Below are 26,618 nucleotides of genomic sequence, written 5' to 3'. Positions count from 1 at the left end.
CAAACGCAAAGCAGGAGAGGAAGCATCGCCAAATATGTTTCCAAACCAAACTTTTTCTTGTAAAACAAAGGGGGGCCCAGCAAAAAAAGTTTGGGAACCACTGGTTTAATCTCTGGGACAATCTGTGAAGTTTGTCCTGTGAACAACATTTTAGAATTGTTGTGATCAGGGTTACACTCTGGGCATCAATTCATCCCACTCTGAAGGGAAGCCACATGTTTGTGTTCAGCCTGTAGATGGCGCTGGTTAACCCCCCTCCTCTGCTACAGGCAGGTAAGTTCTCGCATCCTGTTTCAATGCTGCTTTATCATTTACAAGCCGGCATTAACACGCTGAAGGATAAGCAGGAAGTGAAACTCTGGCGAAAAAAACAGGCCGGACCTACAGGAAGTCAAACAGGAACTTTATTAACGAGTAAAAACAGCAACAGTCTGAGAAGCACAGAGAGAAGCCACCATCACCTCCTCACAGGAAGTCCTGCTGTGTCTCCGATTGGTGATTCTCACACGTACGCGGGTATTTTTGAAAACGGAGATTTTCCATTTTCGTTTTAAAAAATAATCCCGTCCACACATAAACGCAGAAATGAAGGAAAACGCTGCTATGAACATGCCAAAGCAACAGGTGGCGCTATATTCCTAACCGTGTAGAAATGTTGGCCAATCAGAAGTCTAGAAACCTCGGTGGGAAAAAGTAAACAAGGATGGGGCATAGAAGCAGTGTCTTTTTTCTTTTTTTTTTACTTTCCATAGAAGCAGTATCGCTACCCGATCTGTACCGGAAACCCGATTGGTACCAGCCAGATGAAGTGTTTACTAACAATTGACAGTGATAGCGGACGTCATCATCACTATTCCAACAATCCTCTCCACACAGACAAGCATAAACACACTCGACTATCAATAAATCAAATTAAACACACGTTTGTGATTACGCTAATTCAGTTTACAATACGGTTCATTCGCTCAGTCAGCAGGTGACAGTGTCCTCGTACACTGGGGTGTTAACCTCCATTAAACGAACAGAAGAAGAAGAAAACATTGCACATGCGCAGTAAGGATCGGGGAGTCCTGATCCGTAACTATCTTTTTATTTTTTTGTTTTTGTCTACAATATATTAAATGTTTCATTATCGGAAACATTTTAAGAGATACTTGTTTTTCTTAACATCTTAACAGATACTCTGACCTGTAACTATCGTAAAATACTTCGACTGGAAGTAGACACCTTTCACACATGCGTGGTACAGATCGGGTAGTGACAAGCAGAACCGAGTCGAGTGTGGAGGGACAGTAACTGTGTGTATATGTAAGCATTTAAACACTGCAGAGAGTAGAATTAACAGTAACAGTATTGTAGAAATTCATTTCACCGAAACAATAACGTGACGCACAGTGTGACGTCAAAAAAGGCGCACACCTTTGACGCTGCGTTTTCTGCGTTTTCTCCATTTTTGTCGTCCACACGTAAATGCAAAAACGGAGTTTTCGAAATTATCCACCCTGGCCGGAGTTTTTAAAAATCTCCGTTTTCAGTTACTGAAAACGCCGTTTACGTGTGGACGAAAAGTGCAAACGCATAGAAAATTTTTCAAAAATACCCGGGTACGTGTGGACGTAGCCGTAGCCTCAGGCGAGATAGGTGTTTTCAGTGTGCCACCAGGAGGTGGCGCCACTTCTCCACTCCAAGTGCGGAACATCAACTCACTGAGCATGCTCACTGTGTTGCTCCACACCTGAAGAGCGATGTTTGAAAAGTGAGGTTAGCTCCGGTGTCGTTCGTGGAGCTTTTCTCAGACCTGTGTGTGTGTCGAGTTCTGGTCTTCTTGAAGGCAGACAAAATAACAGAAACACCTGATCAGCTACCTGTCCAGGTGTGTCCCACCCCTCGACCATTCAGAGCTGGGATACGGTTAAGGAAAAGGATGAAGATCAGCGCTGGAATGAGCACGCCTGCTGCTGATTGGTCAGCGGGGTGACTACCAAGCAGGTAATCACCTGCAGGTGTTAGATCTCATTCAGGTGAATGATGGTGATAGTGATGTCATCACGGTACCTTCGGGCCAGATCCACAGGCAGACTCAGCATCTTGGCGAGACGATTTGGAGCTACCGCTCCATACCCGTCGTCGCCAAGGGTGTGGCGGATCAGGTGGGTGGCGATATTCTGGTCCTCAAGCGCCGACAGGACCCGCCCCCTCCTCTCCAGCAAGAGGCGCTGCAGGTCGCCCAGCGTTGTGCCCTCGCAGGGAATTATAGGTCTCTGCTGCTGGAGGGCTGTGCAACGACAAACCACACACAGAGTCAGGACGATGACAGGAAGTAAAGACAGGTGGACACGTCTGAGCACGCTCACACCTCATGTGCACTTTTTGGAGCACTGTGAGTGATTATCTGTGACCTCAGTCTTCAAAAGAATCTCAAACTCCAACACCGAAAACATAAACAGGTGAAGACTGGCATGTGATGAGATGCTGGGACGGCTTAATGTAAAAACAAGGTGACCAAGAGGTGGCAATGGGACAGTTTCAGAATAAGGTCGTGGTTCAGGGTAAAATATGAACTCACCTTCTGGTGTGTAAACATATGGAGCATAGGGCTGTGCGATATGACCAAAATCTCATATCCCGATTTAAGACAGCTATCGTCCCGATAACGATATAAATCACAAAAATGTAACATTTTCTGTAAATTCTGTGAATCTCGGGCAGCTCGACTTGACGATGCATGAAACGATACATTTTTAGACATAAGTTGTAACGGCCGCCGTTTCCTTTGTGAGTATTTATTACACGGCGTGCTGCGGGGAAAAGCCTGTTCTAATGTTTGAGTCTAAGGTTTATTTTTTAGCACCTGGCGGCTCTTTTTTACTTCTCATCCGTAAATAATCTGCTCTTTCACGTGATTCAGTTTATTTTGAAAAGTCTCAACAGGATCTTGAGCTTTATTGTGAAAGGTTTATGAGGAACATAAACAAGCGGACACGCGATGGTGTTACCGTCATTGTTGCTAACAACAACGCATAAAAACAGGTGCTTGTCCGTCCATAGTGTTGTTATATTAAATATAAGAGAAAGAGAGAACTTTAAGAAATTCATACAGCCACTACAGTGACCATCAAAACAATGAACAAATATTGCCGTAAACAGTTTATTTTGCGGCACCACGAAACAAACGATAGCGTAAAATGAAACGACAGACGTTTTTATATCGTCATCTGATATATATATCGTTATATCGAACAGCCCTAATGGAGCATGAAAAAAAGTGAGTGGAGAAGAAACACGAGTAGGACTTCCTGATAATAATGAATTACAGTCGTCCAGCCTGGAAGTAATAAATGCATGAACTAGTTTTTCAGTGTATGCTATGTCTTCTAATGATGCTGCCTAAGGGAAGCATGTATAATGTAAACAGAATTGGTCCCAGCACTGAACCCTGTGGAACTCCATAATTAACCTCAGTGTGTGAAGAGGACTCTCCATTTACATGCACAAACTGGAGTCTATTAGATATGATCAGAATACAGTCGCTCCAAGACAACAACAGTAACAGACTGAAGTAAATTAAATAAAACCAAATATTACAAAGTTTACAAAATGTATGTAATAGCGCTAACATATACAAATAGCTGTCAGACTCCTGAACTCTGCCTCCTGACATCTGACCCACGTTAACACATGGACTGAACATACACACACACACAATCGACAACCGTCAGTGTTGGGGAGTAACGGAATACATGCACCGCCGTTACGTATTTAAAATACAAAATATGAGTAACTGTATTTCGTTACAGTTACCGTTTAAAAAGGTGGTATTCAGAATACAGTTACTTTGTTGAAATAAATGGATTACACTGCGGTACTTTCCTGTTTCATATTGTCGCGGGTCAGGACTGTTTGGGTTTGTTTGACAGCTACGTTCTGTTGTTCCAGGCGGCAGCGTTACGGTTGCCATGGTTACAGGGTGACGCCCTCTCTCTCTCTCTGCGACTGTGTGTTTCCTGGGTGAGAGAGCGCCTTTTCGTTGTTGTTGTTGTTGTTGTTGTTGTGCTAAGCTAACAGGCAGAATGCTACAAGCATAGCTCTAAAGAATGTAGCATCATGGGTAGTGTAGTCCGTGCTGCTGGGAGAATGGACTGCCATACACGTTATGGGTCTGTGAGCGAGGAGGGAGAAAAAGGGGAGTGGAAAGGTACGAGTTGTCATCGAGGAAAAACGGGAGCTGGAAGCATCTAAATATAATAATAACCACTGCAGCCAAAAAGAGAGCCTGACGAGCCCAGCTGTAAGTCAGCTATTAAGACTCGACTGTACACCGTGTTCGTGTTTTCCTCCGAAACAATAAGTTCCGTTGGAGCCTTTCAACGCCTCTCTCTGTCTCTCGCAAGAAAAGTTGACCCACACAACAAAGTAAAGCTATTTTTCGGCTACGAGCCGACAGGGACCCCGCCGTATTAGTCAGAGGTCCCTTTACTACAGTTCGGAGTCGCGGACCTTCAGTAACAGTAATAAATCACACAGCAATAGTACATTCACGTTGTTGTAAAAAGCATGATAATATATTAAGTAATCCAAAGTATTCAGAATACGTTACTGTCATTGAGTAACGTAACGGAATACGTTACAGAATACATTTTGGGGCATGTAATCTGTATTCTGTAATGGAATACATTTTAAAAGTAACTTTCCCAACACTGACAACTGTACCCTCAAACACACAATAATAACACGGACTGAACCACCACTCACAACCACTAGCACTTTATATAGCCTCTGTAGGAATTATATCTCACTTATCTTAACTGCACTACTGTATAGCTCTGTGTAAATAATCATTCTGTACATTTGATAATTTTTAACCCTACAACTGTTTACAACTTGCATAGTTCCCATTTCTGTATAGCTGTATATCTCAGATTCTGTAAAGTTATTTATTTCATATTCTGTATAGTTTTTCATATTTATATCCTGTTCATAGCCTGTACATAGCTTGTACTCACTACAGCCTGTACATACTTATAGTTATAGAATATTCACAACATACTTCATACCGTGTACATTATAACATACCATAATAGACCCATTTCTGTAATATACTCACATATCTATATTATTGCTAATATATATTGTAATATATCTATATCACTAAAGCACTTCTGGATGGATGCAAACTGCATTTCGTTGCCCTGTACCTGTGCATGTGCAATGACAATAAAGTTGAATTCTATTCTAATTCTATTCTAAATAGTTCAGTTATAAATAACCAGAATATTACAGAGGTGAAATATATATATATATATATATATATATATATATATATATATATTAATAGTTACAAGCTTTACTGTGTCTGTGAAGGTTCTCAGTCATCGTAGTCAAAGGAGCTTGCAAAGAAAAGTGTCTGGACTTCTTTAAGTTGCTTGAAGACGTTTCACCTCTCATCCGAGAAGCTTCTTCAGTTCTAAGGTCAAATGGTGGAGAGTCCCAGATATAAACCTAGTGGGAGTTTTCCCCCACAGAGAGACAAAAGGACCCCCTGATGATCCTCTAATCGCATGAGCCAAGGTGTGAAACTGGGTCCCTCTTTGGGGGGTCACTCCCACTAGGTTTATATCTGGGACTCCCCACCATTTGACCTTAGAACTGAAGAAGCTTCTCGGATGAGAGGTGAAACGTCTTCAAGCAACTTAAAGAAGTCCAGACGCTTTTCTTTGCAAGCTCCTTTGACAAGCTTTACTGTGTTGCTATTTAAAGGATCAGTAACTGATTGGCACTGACCTGTCAGATGATCCCCCACGAGCTGGATGACCGTCTGTCGATGCATCAGCTCCCAGAGTCCATCAGTAGCGAGGACCAGGAACTTGTCTGCAGGTCCAACACAGTGTCGGGTGATTTCTGGCTCAGTGCTCAGATAGGGTGGGGTCAGGTAGTGCGGCGGCATCGTCCGGACCGCCTCACTGACCGCAGACAGGACGTCCGGTCGAGTTTCATAGACCCGACTCAGCATATCCGCGCTCCATTTGAAGCGGACGTCACCGAACGCCCGGAAGGGCAGCAACAGGCCCAGTAGGCGGTCGTGGCGGATCACCGTCCTCTGCTCCGCTGGGTGCTCTCCCAGAATCCTTTGCAGCTCTTCGGGATTCTGCGCATTGTGGTCATTGGTGAGGTTGATCGCAGACCAGCTTCCGTCTGCCTCCTGGACGCCCAGGACTGCCCGACTGTCCCCCAGGTTGGCCACATGTAGAACGCCGTTGGAGATGTGGACGACACAGGCTGTGCAACCAGAGAGCGCCACCCGGAGGGGGGAGGTCAGAGACAACCCCTCACCAGGGAAAGACACCTGCCTGTGGGCACAAAGAGAGGCTTAACCTGCTGAAACAGACTCACCTGCAGGTTCTGCTGAAGAAAACACAACTTTGTTCTTACCTGGGGGAGGTCAGGGACAGATGCACCTGGGCTTCTACAGACAGGTCGTAGTCAAGGCGATGGAACGCATTGACCAGAGCTGATGTCGTTCTGTTGTCATCCTGCAGCCAATCAGAGAGAACAGATAATGATGTCACCACAGGTGAACTTTCTGCTGAAACCAAAACAGGAAAATCGGTTTCTGAAAAGTCCACCTGCACCTGGTTGAGACCAGGTAAAGGCTTTGACATTCAGGCATGTTTTGGGTTTTTTTTGGACCTGCACTGTCCGTGAATGTGATTCTGTGATGTGTCAGGACACCTGGTTACCTCCTCCTCATCCTCCTCCTCGGTCTCCAGCCTCTCCTGCCAGTAGTTCCGGAGGCTATGGAAGGACGTCACCTCTCCATTGGGGTAGCTCAGGTCTTGGGGGTATTTATGCCATTCCAGCAGTGGTGTTACGGCCCGTTCCTCCTCCACCGCCCGTTCCAGCTCCGCCAGTGTCCTCAGCGGCAGCGCTGCCACGGCAATGTAGTAAAAGAGCCTCTGACTGACAGCGTGGGCGCAGGCCGGCCCTGTGTGACCGTCGAACACGCCAAACAACACGCCTCCACGGCCCGCTAGGCAGGTGGCGCTGCTCTGACAGTCCTCGCAGGGGAGGTTGGATGGCAACATGTTGCTATGAAAACCCAGAACGCCATGGGAGGCGGGGCCTCTGGGGAGGGTAAGGCTGTATTCATTGGCCTGGAAACAAACAGTCATTAAGATGTGTGACATCACCAGTTAACGCTTTCAGAGTCTGATTTTTGTCACCTTTAAGATCCGGTCGACCTGAGCGGAATTTATCTGCCCCGCCTCCTGTCCCGCCCTCAGCTTCCGGCTCCCACTGCTTGCTGAGTAATGGAGTCTGTGCAGCTCAGGTGGATGGGGAGGAGGCAAGGACAGGAAGCAGCACTGCTGCAACCTGCAGCATCCAGTATGGAAGGCGGTTCGCCCCAACATGGCATGAAGGCTGGACCTGCAGAAGGATCAGAGCATTTTGGTTTTCAGGTATCTAAAGTTTGACATCCCTACATGACCACTGGTGAAGGCCATTAGTGACTTCCTGTTCCACAGGAGGCGCCCTTGAGCTCATGCAGAATGAATGGGACTCAGTGGAGCTGTTCATGACTCTGATGGAAAGGCTCGGGACATTAGCTACTGTTCTATTCTTTGATGTTTCTACTGAAGTTTCTACTTTTTGTGCATATCAAGGATGTTAGAGCATCACCAGTCACTTTACTGCATCCTCCATGTTGATTTGGGGCATGAAGCCACCAGTGGCCTCACGATAGCTTCACATTCAACCACCACAACCAGCTGCTTCTTCTGCTGCACTTTGGCTACACTCCTGGCATCTGCCAGAGGTATCGTTTAGAAACATCGAGGGACACCGACGTCCTGCCCTAACTGACCAATCAGCAGGCAGCAGAACGCTGAACTGATTCAGCTTCACGGAGAAATAAAATAAATACAATTCTAGAAGCAGCTGGAAATCCTCAGCTCAGAGTGCCCCCTGCTGCACCACCAGCTGAACTGCGGCCAGTTTTTTGGAATAGACAGGAAGTAACAGCAGCTCTGTTCAGCAGCTTTTTCAGGTGAATTTTGGTTTTCAGAGAGTGACATCAAAGGATCAGCAGAAGAATCAGAACAGTGACCAACAAACAGATTCATTTATCACACTGAAAATAAATAAATCACTGTCCTGTGACTCTGAGGTTTGGCTCTAACCCAGAAACCAGGTTTAGTTAAACAGGATCAGCTGACGGTCAGCTGTGGTTCCGGTGGAAAGTTTTGACTAAGCACGACGCTGAAACTCACCCTGTCTGCCTGACGTCTCGTCTTCCTGATCACTCCTCCCGCAGCTGCGTCTTTGTTCCTGTGACCTTTGACCCTGCTGGTGACGCGCTCATCGATCAGTTACCTGTAAACCATCCTCTCACTTTCAGCCTGCTCAGTGTGGCACAGGCTTCATTCTTCACCATATTAAACATGCGAGAAAGCAGCCAATGTGTTTAATTACCTGAGGGGGAGGAGGCGGGGTCGCCAGCAGCTCTCAGGTCTGTCTGTGTGCAGGTGTTTTGTGCAGATCAGACACTGTTGTGCGTTTCATTCTTCATAATCGTGTCAGACAGCAGGCTGTTCCCACTGACCGTACACAAAACCTGCTCAGGTTCTCCTGTATTGGCGCACAGGTGAGTTCAGCACAGGTGAGCCAGAACATCAGCTTTAGGCTAAAGGTGAGTAAACAAGGTGTGTGTGTGTGTCTGTGTATCTGTGTGTGTGAGATTATCAGTGTGTGTCTGTTTGTGTTTATCAGTGTGTGTGTGTGTGTGTGTGTGTGTGTGTGTGTGTGTGTGAGATTATCAGTGTATCTGCGTGTGTGTGTGTGTCTGTGTATCAGTGTGTGTCTGTGTGTGTTTATCAGTGTGTGTGTGAGTGTATCAGTGTGTGTGTGTGTGTGTTTATCTGTGTGTGTGTGTCTGTGTGTGTTTATCTGTGTGTGTGCGTGTGTGTGTCTGTTTATCAGTGTGTGTTTATCAGTGTGTGTGTGTCTGTGTGTGTTTATCAGTGTGTCTGCGTGTGTGTGTGTCTGTTTATCAGTGTGTGTGTGTATCAGTGTGTGTTTATCAGTGTGTGTGTGTCTGTGTGTGTTTATCAGTGTGTCTGCGTGTGTGTGTGTCTGTTTATCAGTGTGTGTGTGTATCAGTGTGTGTTTATCAGTGTGTGTGTGTCTGTGTGTGTTTATCAGTGTGTCTGCGTGTGTGTGTGTCTGTTTATCAGTGTGTGTGTGTATCAGTGTGTGTTTATCAGTGTGTGTGTGTCTGCGTGTGTGTGTGTCTGTTTATCAGTGTGTGTTTATCAGTGTGTGTGTGTCTGTGTGTGTTTATCAGTGTGTCTGCGTGTGTGTGTGTCTGTGTATCAGTGTGTGTTTATCAGTGTGTCTGTGTATCAGTGTGTGTTTATCAGTGTGTGTGTGTGTGTCTGTGTATCAGTGTGTGTTTATCAGTGTGTCTGTGTATCAGTGTGTGTTTATCAGTGTGTGTGTGTGTCTGTGTATCAGTGTGTGTTTATCAGTGTGTTTGCGTGTGTGTGAGATTATCAGTGTGTGTCTGCGTGTGTGTGTGTCGGACCGTGTGCAGACCGCGTGTGGCGCAGACCAGCATCCAAACAAACCTCCACAGTTTCGGGTCTGAGGTGAGTCGGAGCTCCGGCGGCTTGATCCGCTCTTTTTTGCCTGCAGAGGGCTCACTGCAGCCGGCCGGCGCGCCGCTCCGCCCCGGGGAAGAGGCGCTGCGGAGCGGACAGTGTCGGTGTTTCCTCCGCTGCGGAGCGTATGCTAAGCTGCTAGCAGGCTAGCTGCCATGACGGGCTGTTTACAGGCTTACAGGCCGGAGCGGGGAGCCGGTATAAAGGACCTCATCGGCCGGGGAGCCTTTGGCTGGTGGCCGCACAGAGTGGCCTGTTAACGGCGTCGGGCTGCCATGAGCCGCGGGGGCGGTGCAGGTTAGCACGGTTGGTGGGACGGGAGGACCGGAGAGGATCGATACACGATTGATCTGCTGTTGCTCTGTGAAGAGGCATCTTATTACATGATGAACAAGAGGAAAAAGTCTGATCATGGTGAAGACCTGAGACAATCAGAACCTGTCCTCACCTGTCTTCCTGTGGTCCCCTATGTGTCCACATTAAAATCAGCTCTACAGCTTCCCCAGGTGTCTCACATGAGGGGGTCAGAGTGAATCTGATGGGACCCTGCTGCTCCATTCAATTCAGTTTATGTATATTACACCAAATCACAACAACAGTGGCCCCAAGGCTCTTTGTGTTGTAAGGTAAAGACACTACAATAATAGAACAGAAAAAAAGACCCCAACAATCATTTGACCCCTATGAGCAAGTTTGAAGCCTAATGTTAAAAATAGAAACGGTACTATGAGGTCATTAAGATAAGATGGGGCCTGATTATTTAAGACCTTGTATGTGAGGAGCAGGATTTTGAATTCTGGATTTAACAGGAAGCCAAAACAGGAGAAATCTGCTCTCTCTTTCTAGTCCCTGTCAGGACTCTTGCTGCAGCATTTTGGATCAGCTGAAGGCTTTTCAGGGAGTTTTTAGGACATCCTGATAATAATGAATTACAGTCGTCCAGCCTGGAAGTAATAAATGCATGAACTAGTTTTTCAGCGTCACTCTGAGACAGGATGTTTCTAACTTTAGAGATGTTGCACAAATGGAAGAAAGCAGTCTTACATATTTGTTTAATATGTGCGTTGAAGGACATGTCCTGGTCAAACATGACTCCAAGGTTCCTCACCGCGTTACTGGAGGCCAAGGTAATGCCATCCAGAGTAAGAGTCTGCTTAGATACCATATTTCTAAGCTTTTCAGGGCCGAGTACAATAACCTCAGTTTGATCTGAATTAAGAAGCAGAAAGTTAGCGGCCATCCAGGTCTTTATGTCTTTAAGACATTCCTGCAGTTTAACTCATTGGTGTGTGTTATCTGGCTTCATGGACAGATAGAGCTGGGTGTCATCTGCATAGCAGTGTAAATGTATGCTATGTCTTCTAATGATGCTGCCTAAGGGAAGCATGTATAATGTAAACAGAATTGGTCCTAGCACTGAACCCTGTGGAACTCCATAATTAACCTCAGTGTGTGAAGAGGACTCTCCATTTACATGCACAAACTGGAGTCTATTAGATAGATATGATACAAACCACTGCAGTGCAGTACCTGTAATACCTACAGCATGTTCTAATCGCTCTAATAGGATATTATGGTCGACAGTATCGAACGCTGCACTGAGGTCTAGCAGGACAAGCACAGAGATGAGTCCACTGTCAGAGGCCATAAGAAGATCATTTGTAACCTTCACTAAAGCTGTTTCTGTGCTGTGATGAGCTCTGAAACCTGACTGAAACTCTTCAAATAAACCTCTGCAGATGATCTGTTAGCTGTTTGACAACTACTCTTTCAAGGATGTTTGATATGAAAGGAAGGTTGGAGATTGGCGTATAATTAGCTAAGACTGCTGGGTCTAGAGATGCTTTTTGAGTAAAGGTTTAACTACAGCCAGCTTGAAGGCCTGTGGTACATAGCCGATCATTAGAGATAGGTTGATCATATTTAAGATCGAAGCATTAATTAATGGCAGGACTTCTTTGAGCAGTTTTGTAGGAATGGGGTCTAAAAGACACGTTGATGGTTTGGAGGAAGTAATTATTGAAGTTAACTCAGAAAGATCAATTGGAGAAAAAGAGTCTAACTTAACATCAATGGTACTAAGAGTAGCTGCAGATAATATTACATCTGTGGGATGATTATGAGTCTTTTTTTCTCTCTAATGCCTAAAATGTTATTCATGAAGTCATTACTAGTTAACATTAAACAGTCCTGGAATTAAATCCTTAATCTAGTTACAGCACTTTCAGAAAGACACCTGCTGTGTTCAAATTTATTCCTCACTGCTGTGTGATCAATTATTGTAAACTCTACCTGTGTGGGTGGGCCCAGGACTGAGGAGAATCATCTCAGGTGTTCCTGGTGTGTTTTTCCTTTTCCTCCGTGGTTTTTATTCTGCACCTTCATGAAGGTAAAGTTTCACATCTGAATCTCCTGTCTGTGGTTCCAGCCGTGGTCGTGGCGATGAGCAGTAACGAGTGTTTTGGTTGCGGCCGCTCAGGCCACTGGGTGAAGAACTGTCCGAGTGGCGGCCGAGGGCGAGGGAAAGGACGCAGCAGAGGCAAAGGTGACACCCATCATCAAACCTCCATGAGTTTATTTTAAAGTTTATTAAAAAGCCTGTAGTTTTTACAGATGTCGCCATGGAGACGTGGAAACCTGTTTCCATTTCCAGCTTCTGCATTGGTGCTGTTATTGTGAACAGCTGACTATGTGACACACCCGGCGGTTCACCCCTGTCGTGTCGTTGCAGACCTGTTCTGTTACCGATGTGGCGAACTTGGGCACGTGGCCAGAGACTGCGAGCGCACAGAGGACGGTGAGGACACACGCTTACAGATCACAACAGTTTAAAGACAGGTGAGCACAGGTGTGATCTTTCCTGCAGCCTGCTACAACTGCGGCAGAGGAGGTCACATCTCCAGAGACTGCAAGGAGCCCAAGAAGGAGCGCGAGCAGCTGTGCTATAACTGCGGCAAGGCCGGTCACATGGCGCGCGATTGTAACCACGCCCACGAGCAAAAGTGCTACTCCTGCGGCAGCTTCGGACACATCCAGAAGTGCTGTGAGAAGGTCAAGTGCTACAGGTAAACTAATACTAAAGCTGAGCCTACAAACACAGGTGAACGGTCCAGCGTAACCTGTCCGTGTGCTCTGCAGGTGCGGGGAGATCGGCCATGTTGCGGTGCACTGCAGCAAGGCGTCCGAGTTGAACTGCTATAACTGTGGGAAGTCAGGTCACCTGGCGAAAGAGTGCACCATTGAAGCCACCCCCTAGCTGGCCTCTGACCCCTGACCCTACGCTCCCAAACCTCTTCTTTTATTCTCTGTTCGTGCCCTCTGATCCTCCTCTTGTCATTGGTCTAGAGGCCTGTCGGTCAGCCTCGTAACAGCCAGTCAGAGCAGACGGAGGGAGGAGGAGGGGGCGGGCTACAAAACCCATTTGTTCTTCTGTGTTTTAGTTTGGTAGCTGTGTTACGATGTACAGAGCTTTTTTAGACCTGAGAGAGTGATGTATGAAGGCCAAATTAGGTCCCTCCCCTCTGCCCTTTGGGTGGGGCTAACAGAGCCATGGAAGTTTGTATCTTGCCAACTTCATTTTTGTTTTTGGACCATATAAAATGATTGTCCCCACCTCCAGCAATCACCCAATAATATCGCAGGATGAACGAGCCAATCAGGACAGGTCGCAGCAGATGTTTTACAGGTGCGTTTTTGTGCAGGTCGAGGAATCGTACGCCAAGAAAAAAAGCCGCAGGAAGTCTGGACAAAACCCCCAGAAAAATCTTATTTTTGTACATTTTACCTGTGAGCTGTTGTAAAGGTGTATGTTCTACCTGACAATAAAAAGGTAAGAAGGATGAGGGCGGAGCCTGCGGTGGCTGTCTTATTTCTTCAGACAGGCACCACTGACCCACAGGAGACGAACCGACCAATCAGATCAGAGGAAACGAGCTCCAGAGCTCACCTGAAAGCCTCATGGTTTAATTAACATCTGCAGCAGCTGGACAGAGCGATCCCTGACGACCTGCTCAGTTCCTCGCTGTCAGACACCTCCAGAATCATCTCCTCTCATCATCATAATAATAATGGATTACATTTAAATAGCGCTTTTACAATGCCACTATTCATTCACTCTCACAGTCACACACTGGTGGAGGCAGCTACAGGTGTAGCCACAGCTGCCCTGGGGCAGACTGACAGAAGCGAGGCTGCCGTATCACGCCATCGGCCCCTCTGGCCATCACCAGTAGGCGAAGTGTCCTGCCCAAGGACACAATGACCGAGACTGTCCGAGCCGGGGTTCGAACCAGTACAAGACAAACTGCCAACTCTTGAGCCACGATCGCCCCAGTGTAGTAACAGTCATCATTGTTACTACTCTGATTACATCGAATGAACGACTGACTCAGTTTTATTAAGGACACAGGAAGTTTGATCTGCGTACAGTGAAAGAATAAAGTCGCTGTGGAAATAAAACATAAATAAACACAATGAATCTTTAAAAGTTCAATACAGGTCGTACATGAACATGTCATTCACTGCTGATGTACAACAATACATCCCAGCGTTAACCTCTGACCTCTGTGGTGTTCATGATCAGACTTCTCACTTACCTGGGCCAGGGGTGTCAAACTCGTGGCCACTTGTGGCCCATGTCACCCCTATTTATATAGGCAAGGCAAGGCAAGTTTATTTGTATAGCACAATTCAACAACAAGGTGATTCAAAGTGCTTTACAGAGACATTAGAAACAAAAACAAATAAAAAGCATGATTTAAAATTGATTAAAACAAGCAAACAAACAAACTAATTAACAAACAAACAAAACAGTATATAAAATCAAAACAGATAAAATCAGATATATTATATATTGATATGAGGAAATCTAATGTAATTCTTCTTAGGCAGAATTTGTTTGTTGTTGAGCTAAATGTTAAAATAAGTTCTTTCTGAGCAGAGAGCACAAACATGCTGAGGCTGTGCAGAGTCACACTGCAGTTGTTACATACCAACACACTGATGGCAGCAGTGCTCTGACGTGTGTGCAGACAGAGGACCAGTGTGTTTGTTTGCTCGTTCAGTGAAAGGCTTCAGTTTTGTCTTCTTATACAATGTTTGACATTTAAAACAACAAACAAAACATTTTAGGAAATATTTGTTGGCGTTTGTGGCCGTCCAATCAGATCTCACACAGCTCATATAAGTTTGAGAGTTCAGCGTGCACGTCCGTCATACAGCAGATGAATATTAATGTTCTACGCTTTCACATTAACTATTTTATTTCCTACATTTGTGTGTACATTTTTATTTTATCTTACATGTCGTTGTAGGCGGGCCGCTCGTCCTGCAGGGGGCAGTAGTGCAGACATAAAACCGGATGCAGTGGGGGAGCCGGTGACGTGTTTCCTGTTAGTGTGCGTGCTGTGTTCGTGTGTGTTTGGATGGTTTCTGCTCGGTTGTTGGATTAACGGCTAAACTCCGCAGCAGACATGGTGAGAATCAGCATTTTAATCTGTTGTGTTCACTGACGTCACAGCCGTGTGCACGTTAATCAATATTCATTATTAATCAGTGATCAGGAAGCGCTCAGCGGCTCTGTGAGGAGCCGCTCCTCCGACTCCAAACCGTGTTAAAACACTCTGAGTTAAAAATAACAGATTTTTGAATGGAGTCTGGTGGAGCAGCTGAAACATGGAGAAGACTGAGCAACCAAAGCAGACCGTGATCACCTGGTGTATCGATCAGGTGGCTGTATTGAACATTAATGCTCACGTCACCTACCGCCTACTGGTGATGGCCAGAGGGGCCGATGGTGCGATATGGCAGCCTCGCTTCTGTCAGTCTGCCCCAGGGCAGCTGTGGCTACACCTGTAGCTGCCTCCACCAGTGTGTGAATTCAAATTCAAATTTTATTTGTCACGTACACAGTCATACACAGTACGATATGCAGTGAAATGCTTGGACAACTGCTCGTGACCTAAAGAAAACAAAAAAGGAAAAGGCTATGAATAAGATAGGAAATAAATATGAAAAATTAAAAAGGGTAAATTTAACTAGGAAGGAATAAAATATAAATTAAGGTTAAAAATGAAATAACTGTACAACACAAATTAGAATGAAGGGTAAATTTAACTGGAAAAGAATAAGATAAAATATATAAATTAAAGTTGAAAATAAAATAACTGTACAACAAAATACACAATATAGAACTATATAAGAATGTATGAAGAAATCTAAATAAATATATACACAATAACAGCAGCTGTACAAGTATTAACTGGAAATGAAGAATGTAGTGACCAGTGTTGTGCGATCCACATTATGTCTTGTGCAGTGCAAATATGCTTAAAGTGATTTAAGTGATGAAGTGAAAACAAAGTCCAGAAAGTCCAGTGTGTGTGTAAGAACTGTATGTGTGGGTCAGTACTGTGTGGTGGTGTGATTGAGAGACCGTATCGCCTGCGGGAAGAAGCTCCTCCTCAGTCTCTCTGTGTTGGTCTTCAGGGAGCGGAATCGCTTTCCTGACCTCAGCAGAGAGAACAGTCTGTTGTTGGGATGGCTGAGGTCCTTCACCATCTTCCTGGCCTTGGTCCAGCACCGCCTGCTGTAGATTGAGTGCAGGTCAGGGAGCTCGGAGCGGATGGTGCGCTCAGCTGACCGCACAACCCTCTGTAGAGCTCGTCTGTCCTGCATGGTGCTGTTCCCGAACCAGGTTAAGATGTTTCCCGCCAGGATGCTCTCTATGGTGCACGAGTAAAAGTTCCTGAGCACCTTGGAGGGCAGTTGGAAGTCTCTCAAGCGTCTGAGGTGGTAGAGACGCTGACGGGCCTTTTTCACCACAGTGTTGATGTGACAGGACCATGACAGGTCCTGCGTGATGTGAACTCCGAGGTATTTGAAGCTGTCCACTCTCTCCACTGGGCACTCGTTGATGACGGGGGTCTGGTAGTTCCTCTCCTGCTTAGTGCTGAAGTCCACTATCAGCTCCTTTGTCTTACTGACGTTTAGAAGGAGGTTGTTCCTCTGGCACCAGTTCTCCAGATTCCTAATCTCCTTCAGGTAGGCCGTCTCGTTGTTATCAGAGATCAGGCCCACCACGACGGTGTCGTCAGCAAACTTGATGATGGTGGTGGAGCTGGTAGTGGCCACACAGTCATATGTGTACAGAGAGTACAGCAGGGGGCTCAGAACACACCCCTGGGGGGCTCCAGTGCTGAGAGTGGTGGAGGCTGAGACATGTCCGCCCATCCTTACTGCCTGTGGTCTGCCAGTTAGGAAGTTGGAGATCCACTGACACATAGATGAGCTGAGTCCCAGATGCTCCAGCTTGGTGGTGAGTGTGGAGGGAATTATGGTGTTAAATGCAGAGCTGTAGTCTATGAAGAGCATTTTAACATAATTCCCCCTTCTAGTGTCCAAGTGAGTGAGTGATGTGTGGAGGAGATGAGAGATGGCATCGTCTGTGGAACGATTTGGACGGTAAGCGAACTGTAGTGGGTCCAGTGTGTCTGGTAGTGAAGAAATGATGAAGTCTCTGACCAGGCGTTCAAAGCACTTCATCACTACTGAGGTGAGGGCTACAGGGCGATAGTCATTGAGAGAAGCAGGGTGGGGTTTCTTCGGGACAGGAACAATGATGGACTCTTTGAAGCATGTGGGGATCACCGACTGAGATAGAGAGATGTTGAATATCTCAGTGAACACAGGAGCTAGCTGGTATGCGCAGTCTCTTAGGATACGACCTGGGATGCCGTCTGGTCCTGCTGCTTTCCTGGTGTTCACTCTTCTGAAGGCTCTCCTTACTTCATGCTCGGAGATGACGAGCACGTTTCCGGTGCTGGCAGTATCTTCCTGTATGCAGCCGTTAGCGCCGCTAACACTAGCATCATTGGAGTCCTTAGCTGCAGCCTCGAAGCGAGCATAGAAAGTGTTCAGCTCGTCTGCCAGAGTCACGGCCGCGTTCGTCATACCGGTTGTTGGTGCTTTATAGTCCGTTATTGTCCTTAGTCCCCGCCACAGGCTCCTAGAGTCACTCTGTTGGAGTTGTGACTCTAGTTTCCTCCCGTAGCGCTGCTTCGCCTCTTTCACCGCCCTCCGCACGTTATATGACGCGGCTTTGTACGGGTCCATGTCCCCCGTCATGAGTCCCGTGTTGTAGGCAGCGGTGCGGGATCTCAGAGCGTCGCGGATGGTTTTATCCACCCACGGCTTCTGGTTGGGAAACGTTGTGATAGTCTTTGTCTCCACGGTATCATCCGCTAGTTTCCCGATGAATCCCACAACCGCTTCCGTAAACTCGTTGACATCATCGGAGCTGTTTCTGAACATGCCCCAGTCTGCGTCATCGAGTGCGTCCTGTAACGTGGCCACCGATTGATCCGTCCAGCGCGCGACTTTCCTCTGAACTGGAACTTCCTGTTTCAGCCTTTGTTTGTATTTTGGGATGAGGAAGATGGCGGCGTGATCAGATTTGCCAAAAGGAGGGCGGGATTGTGCCTTGTAGCCGTCCTTGACCGTAGTGTAGCAGTGGTCCAGTGTCCTTTCACCTCTGGTGGGGCAGGTGATGTGTTGATAAAAGTTCGGCGCTGCGCGTTTGAGGTTGGCGCTATTAAAGTCCCCCGTCACAATAAGCTGTGTGAGTGCCTCATGCAGCTCGCATAAGGCGGTGACTGTGTCCGCTTGTGGTGGAATATAAACGGCACTTATAATGACCGATGTAAATTCCCGAGGTAGATAAAAAGGACGACACATGATGGACAGTAGTTCCAGATTTGGTGTGCAGGAGCGTGTGAGAGGAACAACGTTCGCACTGTTGCACCAGTTGTTGTTCACCATTAAACACACGCCGCCTCCCCTTGACTTCCCCGAGTCCCGTGTCCTGTCCATGCGGTGAACCGACAAGAACTCGGCCGGCTGGATGGCGTGGTCCGGCACCGCTGGGTTCAGCCATGTCTCGGTGAAGCAGAGGAGATTGCAGTCCCGAATGTCTCTCTGGAACTTTATCCTGGCCCTGAGGTCGTCAAGCTTGTTCTCCAGTGACTGGACGTTGGCGAGCAGGATGCTAGGCAGTAGAGGTGGGAATCACCATACATCCCACGATACGATATTATCACAATATTTAACTCACGATACGATATTATTGCAATTTTTAAAAATATTTTGCGATATTCAGATTCTGTACATAAAGGTTTATCAATATTCATTTTATCTAATATCAAAGTCTCGCACTCAGTCTTTCTCTTATTTCAGTTTTATTGTTGACAAACTGAACGGTTTGTATTACAGTCTAGTCCAACTGAACTGAATGCAACCATCTGGTACAATTACAGCTATTTATAAAAACTATGCAGCCCATTCAGCAACTGAAGAATTTGAAAGTAAATTAAAACAAAATATAATTTTACATTAAATAAAAAAGTTTTAAACTTAATTAAAATAAAACATGTCTTAAATTAAAATAAGTAAACTGCCAAAAAAAAGTTAAACACATTTGGACAGTGTCAGGATTCTTGCTCAGAAAAAGGAACTGATCAACATGCTCTGAAGTCAGAGTTCCAGTCCACAAAAACTTTTTTTGTAACAAAATATCGATTTCTGCTGTCCCTGTATCGATACATTATTAGCAAACAAAATATCACGATACTACACAGTATCGATTTTTTTCCCCCACCCCTACTAGGCAGAGGTGTGCACGAGCTCTCAGCCTGTTCCTGACGCCGGCTCGCTTCCCTCTAGGCCGCCGCCGCTTCCCTTTGTTCTCCCTCAAGATCTCACTGAATGTGAATGTGAGAGTGAATGAATAGTGGAATTGTAAAGTGCTATATAAATGCAGTCCATTATCAGCTTGATTAAACTGCTGATTTTAATGGAGTCTGGCGGCAGTCTGGGTCTCAGCTCTTGCCCAGGTGTCAACTTTACCTGGATAACACCTCCAGGCCCAGCTGCAGGCCAACAAGGAGAGGTTCAGAGGAGGTGCTTGGTGACCTCACGTGCTATTGGTTACCATGAAATTACCTCCTCTTTGAGCTCCACATGTTTCCAGATGTTTCTCACTCCGATCTTCTCTCTGTGCAGGCGAGGAACGCCGAGAAGGCCATGTAAGTACTTCCTGTCAGAGATGTGCTGTATGACCCCCCCCCCCCCCCCCCCACACACACACACACACACACACCTGTCCTCCTCTTTCTGTGGTCCTCCTCTTCCTCTTCCTGTTGTCTTTCTCTTCCTGTTGTCCTCCTCTTCCTCTTCCTGTTGTCTTTCTCTTCCTGTTGTCCTCCTCTTCCTCTTCCTGTTGTCCTCCTCTTCCTCTTCCTGCTGTCCTCCTCCTCCTCTTCCTGCTGTCCTCCTCCTCCTCTTCCTGCTGTCCTCCTGTTGTCCTCCTCCTCCACCTGTCCTCCTCCTCCACCTGTCCTCCTCTTCCTGTTGTCCTCCACCTGTCCTCCTCTTCCTGTTGTCCTCCTCTTCCTCTTCCTGTTGTCCTCCACCTGTCCTTCTCTACCTGCTGTCTTCCTCTTCCTGCTGTCCTCCTCCACCTGACCTCCTCCTCCTGTCCTCCTCCTCCACCTGTCCTCCTCCTCCACCTGTCCTCCTCCTCCACCTGTCCTCCTCTTCCTGCTGTCCTCCTCCACCTGTCCTCCTCTTTGGGTAAATGTGTCCCTCTGCTTTGTCTGTCAGGACGGCCCTGGCTCGGTTCAGGCAGGCTCAGCTGGAGGAAGGAAAAGTCAAGGTGAGTTTCGAGATCCAAAGCGTTTATCGTCATGTGTACAAAGAAAAGCATTTCTCTGTACAATGAAATTCTTTCTCTGCTGTCCACACACAGATGCCGGTTAATATCTGCAAATAGAACTAGAACAAATAAAATACATGTGCAAAAATTATTATTACTGTTAAAATAGGTCAGCTGTTCAAGAGTCTGATAGCTGTGGGGAAGGAGTTGTTGATGTTCTGGATTTCGCACTTCTAAACCTTGGTCCTAAGCAGAAGTTTGAGGAGTCCGTGTTGGGGGTGTGTGGGTTCTTTGAGGATGGAGGCAGCTCTCTTCTGGACTCTGTGATGGTAGATGCTCTGCAGAGAGGGCAGCGGGGTCCTGATGATCTTCTCCGCAATTGTTATCACTCTGCAGGCGGTTGCGGTCTATAGCAGTAGTGCTGCCGTCAGATAAACACCTGTCTGCCTGATCTCTCATCTGTAGGAAAGAAGACCCTTTCTGGCCTCAGAGTGCAGTGAACTTCCTAAAGCTGAAAAATGGAGACGACAGGTAGTCACACTGCAGCACTAGTATCAGTAGTGGTGATGGTACCTGCAGTCAGGTGTACTGAGTGTGTCCTGTGTGCCTGTTTCAGATTATCAGTGAAATCTCAAAGAAAGTCGCACAGATCCAGAACGGTGAGTCCAAGTCTCTTCCTCACTTGTCCCACTCCCCTTCTCTCACCTGTGCCTCACCTGTGTCTCTCCGTGGCTCAACAGTTGGGAGTTCGTCTTGCAATCGGAAGGTTGCCGGTTCGAGCCCCGACTCGGTCGTTGTGTCCTTGGGCGAGACACTTCACCCGTTGCCTACTGGTGGTGGTCAGAGGGCCGGGTGGCGCCAGTGTCCGGCAGCCTCGCCTCTGTCAGTGCGCCCCAGGGCGGCTGTGGCTACAATGTAGCTTGTGTGTAAAGTGCTTTGGGGTCCTTAGGGACTAGTAAAGCGCTATACAAATTAGAGATGGCACGATACCACTTTTTTATGTCCGATACCGATATCATAAATTTGGATATCTGCCGATACCGATATGAATCCGATATAGTGTTTTTTAAATATCTTGCTGCATTTTGTATAAGTTCATACTCAAGTTTAAAACAACAACTACACTAAAGCTATTCTGTTATACCTGTATGCAAAAAAAATATTTCATAGTTCAGCAATACTGATCAATCTAATAAACTTAAACCTACACCATCCTCCCTATTCTGGTATTTTAAAGAGTACTTAGCATAAATATTAAGCAACCTAACTAATAGGGTTCCAACTCCCAGCAACAACAAAAATAAATAAATAAAAAATAGGGAACCACCCCTCACGCTCCACCTCATGATGCTTAATCAACGTAATCAACCTTAATTTGATGCAGTGTGGAAAAAAAAATGCACAGAAATCAATTATTTTTCAAGAAATATTAAATAGATTCAACATCTTTCTTCAACAAAATTGTAGACTGCACAGATGGTACCTTCCCAAAGGAAAAAGTACTATAGCTTACTAGGGTATATATATTAGACTTAATAGTTACTATATACAATAATGGACTTCTATTCATTTTACATCAAATTAAAACTTTGGGTGTCAGATAATTATTTATTAAAAGCTCGACATTTTAAATGAGAATAAGAAAGAAAAGTATGTCTTTGTGCCCCCTTTTCCCTGTTAATGCCCTATCGGCCCCCCTGGCTAAACTTTGCTAGATCCGCCCCTGCACAGTTACGTCAGCTACGTAGAAAAAGATCCTCGAGTAGAAAGTAATATTAAATAAATTCTAACAACAGCTGATCAAGCTTAAACGTGCTGCTGTTGTTCAGCCGCTGGTTTCCTCTTTCTGGTGCAAAGTGGGCCAAAAGCAAACAAGAGAGACGGACTCGCGACAGAAAAGCCGATCAGCTGATCGTTAAGCAGTTTCATGATTGAAGTAGCAGCCGGAGAGCGAGAGGCAGTCGCTCATTAAGCTTAACGCAGGAATGCTTTACAAACATTCAGAGATGGACTTACACACTTGCTTTACTTCTCTCGGGATAACTTTGTCGGAGATGAAATGCCAGGTTGCTAGCGAAGCTCCAAATGCTATCCAGACCACCGACAGGTCCCGCATGCCACAGCTGCTCTATCACGTGATGCATACTGCTCCGACGTGCTAACGTTCTGAGGTGAGTTACGGCGTGTTGCAAGTTTTGTGAGGTGCTTTCGTGATATTTAATGGATCGGATTACATTTTTTATTTTTCTCCGATATCCGATCCAGTAATTTAGGTCAGTATCGGACCGATACCGATACGTAATATCGGATCGGTCCATCTCTAATACAAATACAGACCATTTACCTGTGCCTCACCTGTGCCTCACCTGTGCAGCTGGTCTGGGTGAGTTCAGGATTCGGGATCTGAACGATGAGATCAACAAGCTGCTGAGAGAGAAAGGTCACTGGGAGGTCCGCATCAAAGAGCTCGGAGGACCCGACTATGCAGTAAGAGACATACACAGGAGTTCACGTTTAATCTGAGCCATCAAAGGGTCAGATTAATAGAACTGTTACCATAGTAACCACTGATTTAAAGCCTGCTGTGATGAGTCACGTGACCCTGAATGTTGTAATCTGTGTAACATCGTGCTGCGAGACTTTCATCAAATCCTGACTTGATATTGATAATCTTGATTTATTATCAGTAATCATGGCAAGTTATTGAAAATTCCAATTTATTTATCAATCGGCGCAATCGAAGCAGCTGACCGCGTGTTTGTGTCGCAGCGCATTGGGCCAAGGATGTTGGACCACGAGGGAAAGGAGGTGCCTGGAAACCGCGGCTATAAATACTTTGGAGCTGCCAGAGACCTGCCGGGAGTCCGGGAGCTGTTCGAGAAGGAGCGTACGTATTTGCATCACTTCCTGTTTGATGTCACACTGTCACACCATCGGTCCTCACCAAGTATGTAATCTCCCAGCTGCCCCAGCGCCGAGGAAGACAAGGGGGGAGCTGATGAAGGATGTGGATGCAGAGTATTACGGCTACAGAGACGAAGACGACGGCGTCCTTCTTCCTCTGGAGGCGCAGTACGAGAAACAAGGTTCATAATCCCCAGATTATAAAATAATCCAGAGAATATGTGAAAATCCTGGATGATGGAATTATTGGATTATAGTTCAGCAGATTTGAAGCGTCTGTTCATGCGTGTGACACTTCAGGTAACCTCACGTGTGTGTGTGTGTGTGTGTGTGTGTGTGTGTGTGTGTGTGTGTGTGTGTGTGTGTGTGTGTGTGTGTGTGTGTGTGTGTAGCTGTGCTGGAGGCGGTCCACAGGTGGAAAACAGAGAGAGAGTCTCGAGTGTCTGGAGAGAAACAGCAGGAGGAGGAAGAGGAGGAGAGCATCTACACCGTCTACAACGAAGAGGTGAACTGTCTCTTTACCTGGTCAGCCAATCAGCTTCTGTCAGGTGACCTCGGCACACCTGAGAGCGGTTCACTCGTAGAAACACACCGTCTGGTGTGAACGTGCGACTCTGACATGTAATCCAGATAAAATGATCTGGGTTTTTCTTCCATGGATCATGTAATCCAGATCACTTTTGTCCTGGTCAGTAAGAACTGAATAGGATCACTTTAATCCGGGTACAGGTTTAAGGTTATCAGTACTTGTAGTGTGCTGAGATCGTTACCAAATACGATAAATTTGATGTTAACAGCTGGATTATTGCATTAGCCATGTTTACCTCGTCTGCTTTATCGTGATACAAGGACGAGCTGAAGACACTGAAACATTTTTCAAACGTTGAGGTAGACGTCATCCAGGTGAGGAAGTCCCAGAAGGTCGACCCTGTTCATCGGTTTCAGTGAAACATTTCAGTGTCAGCTGGTCTTCGATCGATAGTTACAACAATTTGCATATCAATGATGATGAAACTGACCTCACAGCCCATTGTTAGTCAGTGCTGCTTGTTCATAGGGTCGGAAACCTGCAGTCAGCTGAGACTGAAGAAGTCACCTGATGACGATGTTTCACTGAAGATGTGCAGCTGAACAGAGTCAGCCTTCTGGGTCTGACAGACGGGGTTCACGTGATTTTTATTTCATTTTATTTAACATTCAATCCAGTGACCCAACGTCAACAACATGTGGGTTATTTACTGAAACATGGTGGACATTTCGAATCATCCTTAAATCATCCAAGTTAAATAAGTTTAGAGAAGAGAAAAATAAAGACTAATTTACTGACACACACAGATGTGCTTGAATATGAACAATCTTTTTTTATTTCTGCAGCCTGATGACCAGGAGGAGCAGGAGGAGCAGGAGGGAGAGGATGGAGGACTCGCCTTCATCGCACACGTACCTGTTCCATCTCAGAAAGAGGTGAGACACACAAACACGCTTGCCTGCAACGTGAGGACCCTCACTGCCAAGGATGACGCCTGATTCTAACCAGAGCCTTGAAAGCAGCTCTGACTGTGTCCGCTTCATTTAGATCTCCAACCTACATAGAGCCAACAACGTGGCCTACCTGAGTGGGCGTCACCTTTGGCACACCTGTGCAGGCGGTGTTATCTTTACATTTCCCAGGAGGTGCAGGTCAGCCTACCGTGCAGGGTTTCAGGAGAGTTTGGTCTGTTCAATTCACTTTTATTTACACAGCGCCAAATCACAACAACAGTCGCCTCAAGGCGCTTTATACTGTAAGGTCGACCCTGCAATAACACATACAGAGAAAAACCCAACAATCATATGACCCCCTATGAGCAGCACTTTGGCGACAGTGGGAAGGAAAAACTCCCTTTTAACAGGAAGAAACCTCCCACAGAACCAGGCTCAGGGAGGGGCGGGGCCATCTGCTGTGAGAGAAGGAGGACATGATAAAGACACGGGTCGTGCCCAAATTCATGGGCTGCATCCTCCTGAGGACGGGTTTGTAGACCGATTACATCACAGCGACGCGCCGAAGGCTGTCCGAATTCGTAGACTCCTCCGAATGCAGCCGACAAATGCGTCCTGCTTTTTCCCGAATTTGAAGGATGGGTCGGGTGTGTCCTTCGTGGCCCACCATATCCAAGAATTCAAACCAGCCAAACTCCAGTTTCCAGCAATGGCGGCCGCTGCTAAGTTTTTAAATTACTCTTACTAATCTTTCTGGGTCACAAAATAAACTTTTAACATATTTTCAGGCGAGAAAGTAGTTGTGTAAACATCAAATATCTGCTCGGTTTATCAAGATATCCCATATTTGCAAAAGTGCTTCGACGTTTTCAGAGACGTCTGCTCCCCACCAGCTCGACAGCTAGCCGGGAGCTCGAGGGTTACTGATGCGGCCGAGAGCGGCACAACTCCCGGCACATCATTTTCAGATCACCGCGGAGTTTCGCTGCTCGGGTTAAATGTAATATATAATTCACTTAGACAACCTAAAAATGTTATTGTTGGGCTTTTTTCAGTGTTTTGTTTGTTCGTGAGTAAATCGGTTTGGCTGAGATTAAAGTTATTAGATTAGATAAAATAAAACTTTATTAATCCCCCGGGTGGTTTTCACACAGCTGAATAAACGTCAAACAGAAAACTGATTAAACAGACGTGTGAGGCAGTCGAGAATTTCCGCCAGTGTCCTGTTATATTTTAGATAGCAAGGAGCAGACGGCCGAGTTTATTAAACTCCACCGAGACAGCGGTGACGCAGATCTGAAGGCAAGACCGTCCAATTTCACTGCCGTTTACTTCCGGCCTACCCGACCTTCTGAGGACCCGGCCCACGTAGACCGCCAAGGCTGGGTCCTCAGGAGGATGCAGCCCATGAATTTGGACACGACCATGCTGTGGAAGAGAGACAGAGATTAATAACGGATATGATTCAGTAGAGAGGTCTGTTAACACATAGCGAGTGAAGAAGAAACACCCAGTGCATCATGGGAATCCTCCAGAATGGTCTAGTGATGAAGTACCTGTGGTACGTAGTTCAGGAGTAACCTCCCTGTCTGTCTGTCTCTCAGGTGGAGGAGGCTTTGGTCAGGAGGAAGAAGATGGAGTTGCTGCAGCGTTACGCCAGCGAGACTCTTCAGGCTCAGAGTCAGGAGGCCCGAGCTCTACTGGGGCTCTGACCCATCTGTCTGCTGCTGTAAATACAGGCGTGTTTTTTACCTTTTCTTAATAAAAACTTTCTGCTCTTCAGTTTCTTCTCGTCTACTTTTCTTGCTTATAGTGAACCTCAGGTCTGCCCCCTGCTGGACAGTGAAGTGAACAAATTTCATTGAGGG

At 46.3% G+C, this 26,618-nt stretch overlaps 3 protein-coding genes across 6 annotated transcripts; 2 read left to right on the top strand and 1 right to left on the bottom strand.

The window, feature by feature from the left end:
- Nucleotides 1-400: 400 nt before the first annotated feature.
- Nucleotides 401-9,644, bottom strand: LOC309706703 (pyruvate dehydrogenase [acetyl-transferring]-phosphatase 1, mitochondrial-like). Of its 4 annotated transcripts, none has more exons than XM_082533449.1 (7): nt 8,470-9,644; nt 8,268-8,370; nt 7,221-7,425; nt 6,738-7,151; nt 6,430-6,530; nt 5,782-6,347; nt 401-2,275 (listed from the first exon to the last, which is right to left on the bottom strand). In XM_082533449.1, exons 3-7 carry the CDS (start codon nt 7,407-7,409, stop codon nt 2,007-2,009), a joined length of 1,539 nt encoding a protein of 512 aa, XP_082389575.1. In that variant the 5' UTR covers nt 7,410-7,425; nt 8,268-8,370; nt 8,470-9,644; the 3' UTR covers nt 401-2,006. The 4 variants fall into 4 exon arrangements, with proteins under 4 accessions (XP_082389575.1, XP_082389577.1, XP_082389576.1 ...); XM_082533451.1 differs by having other exon boundaries at nt 8,268-8,343; XM_082533452.1 differs by lacking the exon at nt 401-2,275 and adding an exon at nt 2,703-4,159.
- A 315-nt stretch (nt 9,645-9,959) lies between these two features.
- Nucleotides 9,960-13,495, top strand: cnbpb (CCHC-type zinc finger, nucleic acid binding protein b). Its single transcript, XM_082533507.1, has 5 exons — nt 9,960-10,070; nt 12,085-12,201; nt 12,388-12,453; nt 12,523-12,721; nt 12,795-13,495. The coding sequence occupies exons 1-5, from the start codon at nt 10,040-10,042 to the stop codon at nt 12,910-12,912; spliced, it is 531 nt and encodes a 176-aa protein (XP_082389633.1). The 5' UTR covers nt 9,960-10,039; the 3' UTR covers nt 12,913-13,495.
- A 1,518-nt stretch (nt 13,496-15,013) lies between these two features.
- isy1 (ISY1 splicing factor homolog) lies at nt 15,014-26,532 on the top strand. The gene is made up of 11 exons (XM_082533494.1): nt 15,014-15,130; nt 19,713-19,735; nt 20,313-20,364; nt 20,830-20,895; nt 20,981-21,023; nt 22,739-22,851; nt 23,134-23,251; nt 23,328-23,450; nt 23,661-23,773; nt 24,643-24,732; nt 26,355-26,532. Exons 1-11 carry the CDS (start codon nt 15,128-15,130, stop codon nt 26,460-26,462), a joined length of 852 nt encoding a protein of 283 aa, XP_082389620.1. The 5' UTR covers nt 15,014-15,127; the 3' UTR covers nt 26,463-26,532.
- The last annotated feature ends 86 nt before the right edge of the window (nt 26,533-26,618 follow it).

The sequence above is a fragment of the Aulonocara stuartgranti genome (genome assembly GCF_965226115.1).
Source record: "Aulonocara stuartgranti genome assembly, chromosome: 5".
Classification (NCBI taxonomy): Eukaryota; Metazoa; Chordata; class Actinopteri; order Cichliformes; family Cichlidae; genus Aulonocara; species Aulonocara stuartgranti.
Note: the sequence above shows the minus strand (reverse complement) of the source record. Positions and strands in the feature narration are given on the sequence as shown.

What these genes read in the sequence shown, in the direction of transcription:
- LOC309706703 (XM_082533450.1), bottom strand. Translation starts at nt 7,409, where the DNA reads ATGTTGGGGCGAACCGCCTTCCATACTGGATGCTGCAGGTTGCAGCAG. An exon ending in AGGAGGAGGATGAGGAGGAG is followed by an intron (nt 6,531 to 6,737) that starts GTAACCAGGTGT and finishes GATTGGCTGCAG; the next exon opens with GATGACAACAGAACGACATC. An exon ending in CGTGGGGGATCATCTGACAG is followed by an intron (nt 2,276 to 5,781) that starts GTCAGTGCCAAT and finishes GTCGTTGCACAG; the next exon opens with CCCTCCAGCAGCAGAGACCT.
- cnbpb (XM_082533507.1), top strand. Translation starts at nt 10,040, where the DNA reads ATGATGAACAAGAGGAAAAAGTCTGATCATG. An exon ending in GAGGAAAAAGTCTGATCATG is followed by an intron (nt 10,071 to 12,084) that starts GTGAAGACCTGA and finishes CTGTGGTTCCAG; the next exon opens with CCGTGGTCGTGGCGATGAGC. An exon ending in CTGCGAGCGCACAGAGGACG is followed by an intron (nt 12,454 to 12,522) that starts GTGAGGACACAC and finishes TCTTTCCTGCAG; the next exon opens with CCTGCTACAACTGCGGCAGA.
- isy1 (XM_082533494.1), top strand. An exon ending in AGTCGCACAGATCCAGAACG is followed by an intron (nt 21,024 to 22,738) that starts GTGAGTCCAAGT and finishes TCACCTGTGCAG; the next exon opens with CTGGTCTGGGTGAGTTCAGG. An exon ending in CTGTTCCATCTCAGAAAGAG is followed by an intron (nt 24,733 to 26,354) that starts GTGAGACACACA and finishes TCTGTCTCTCAG; the next exon opens with GTGGAGGAGGCTTTGGTCAG.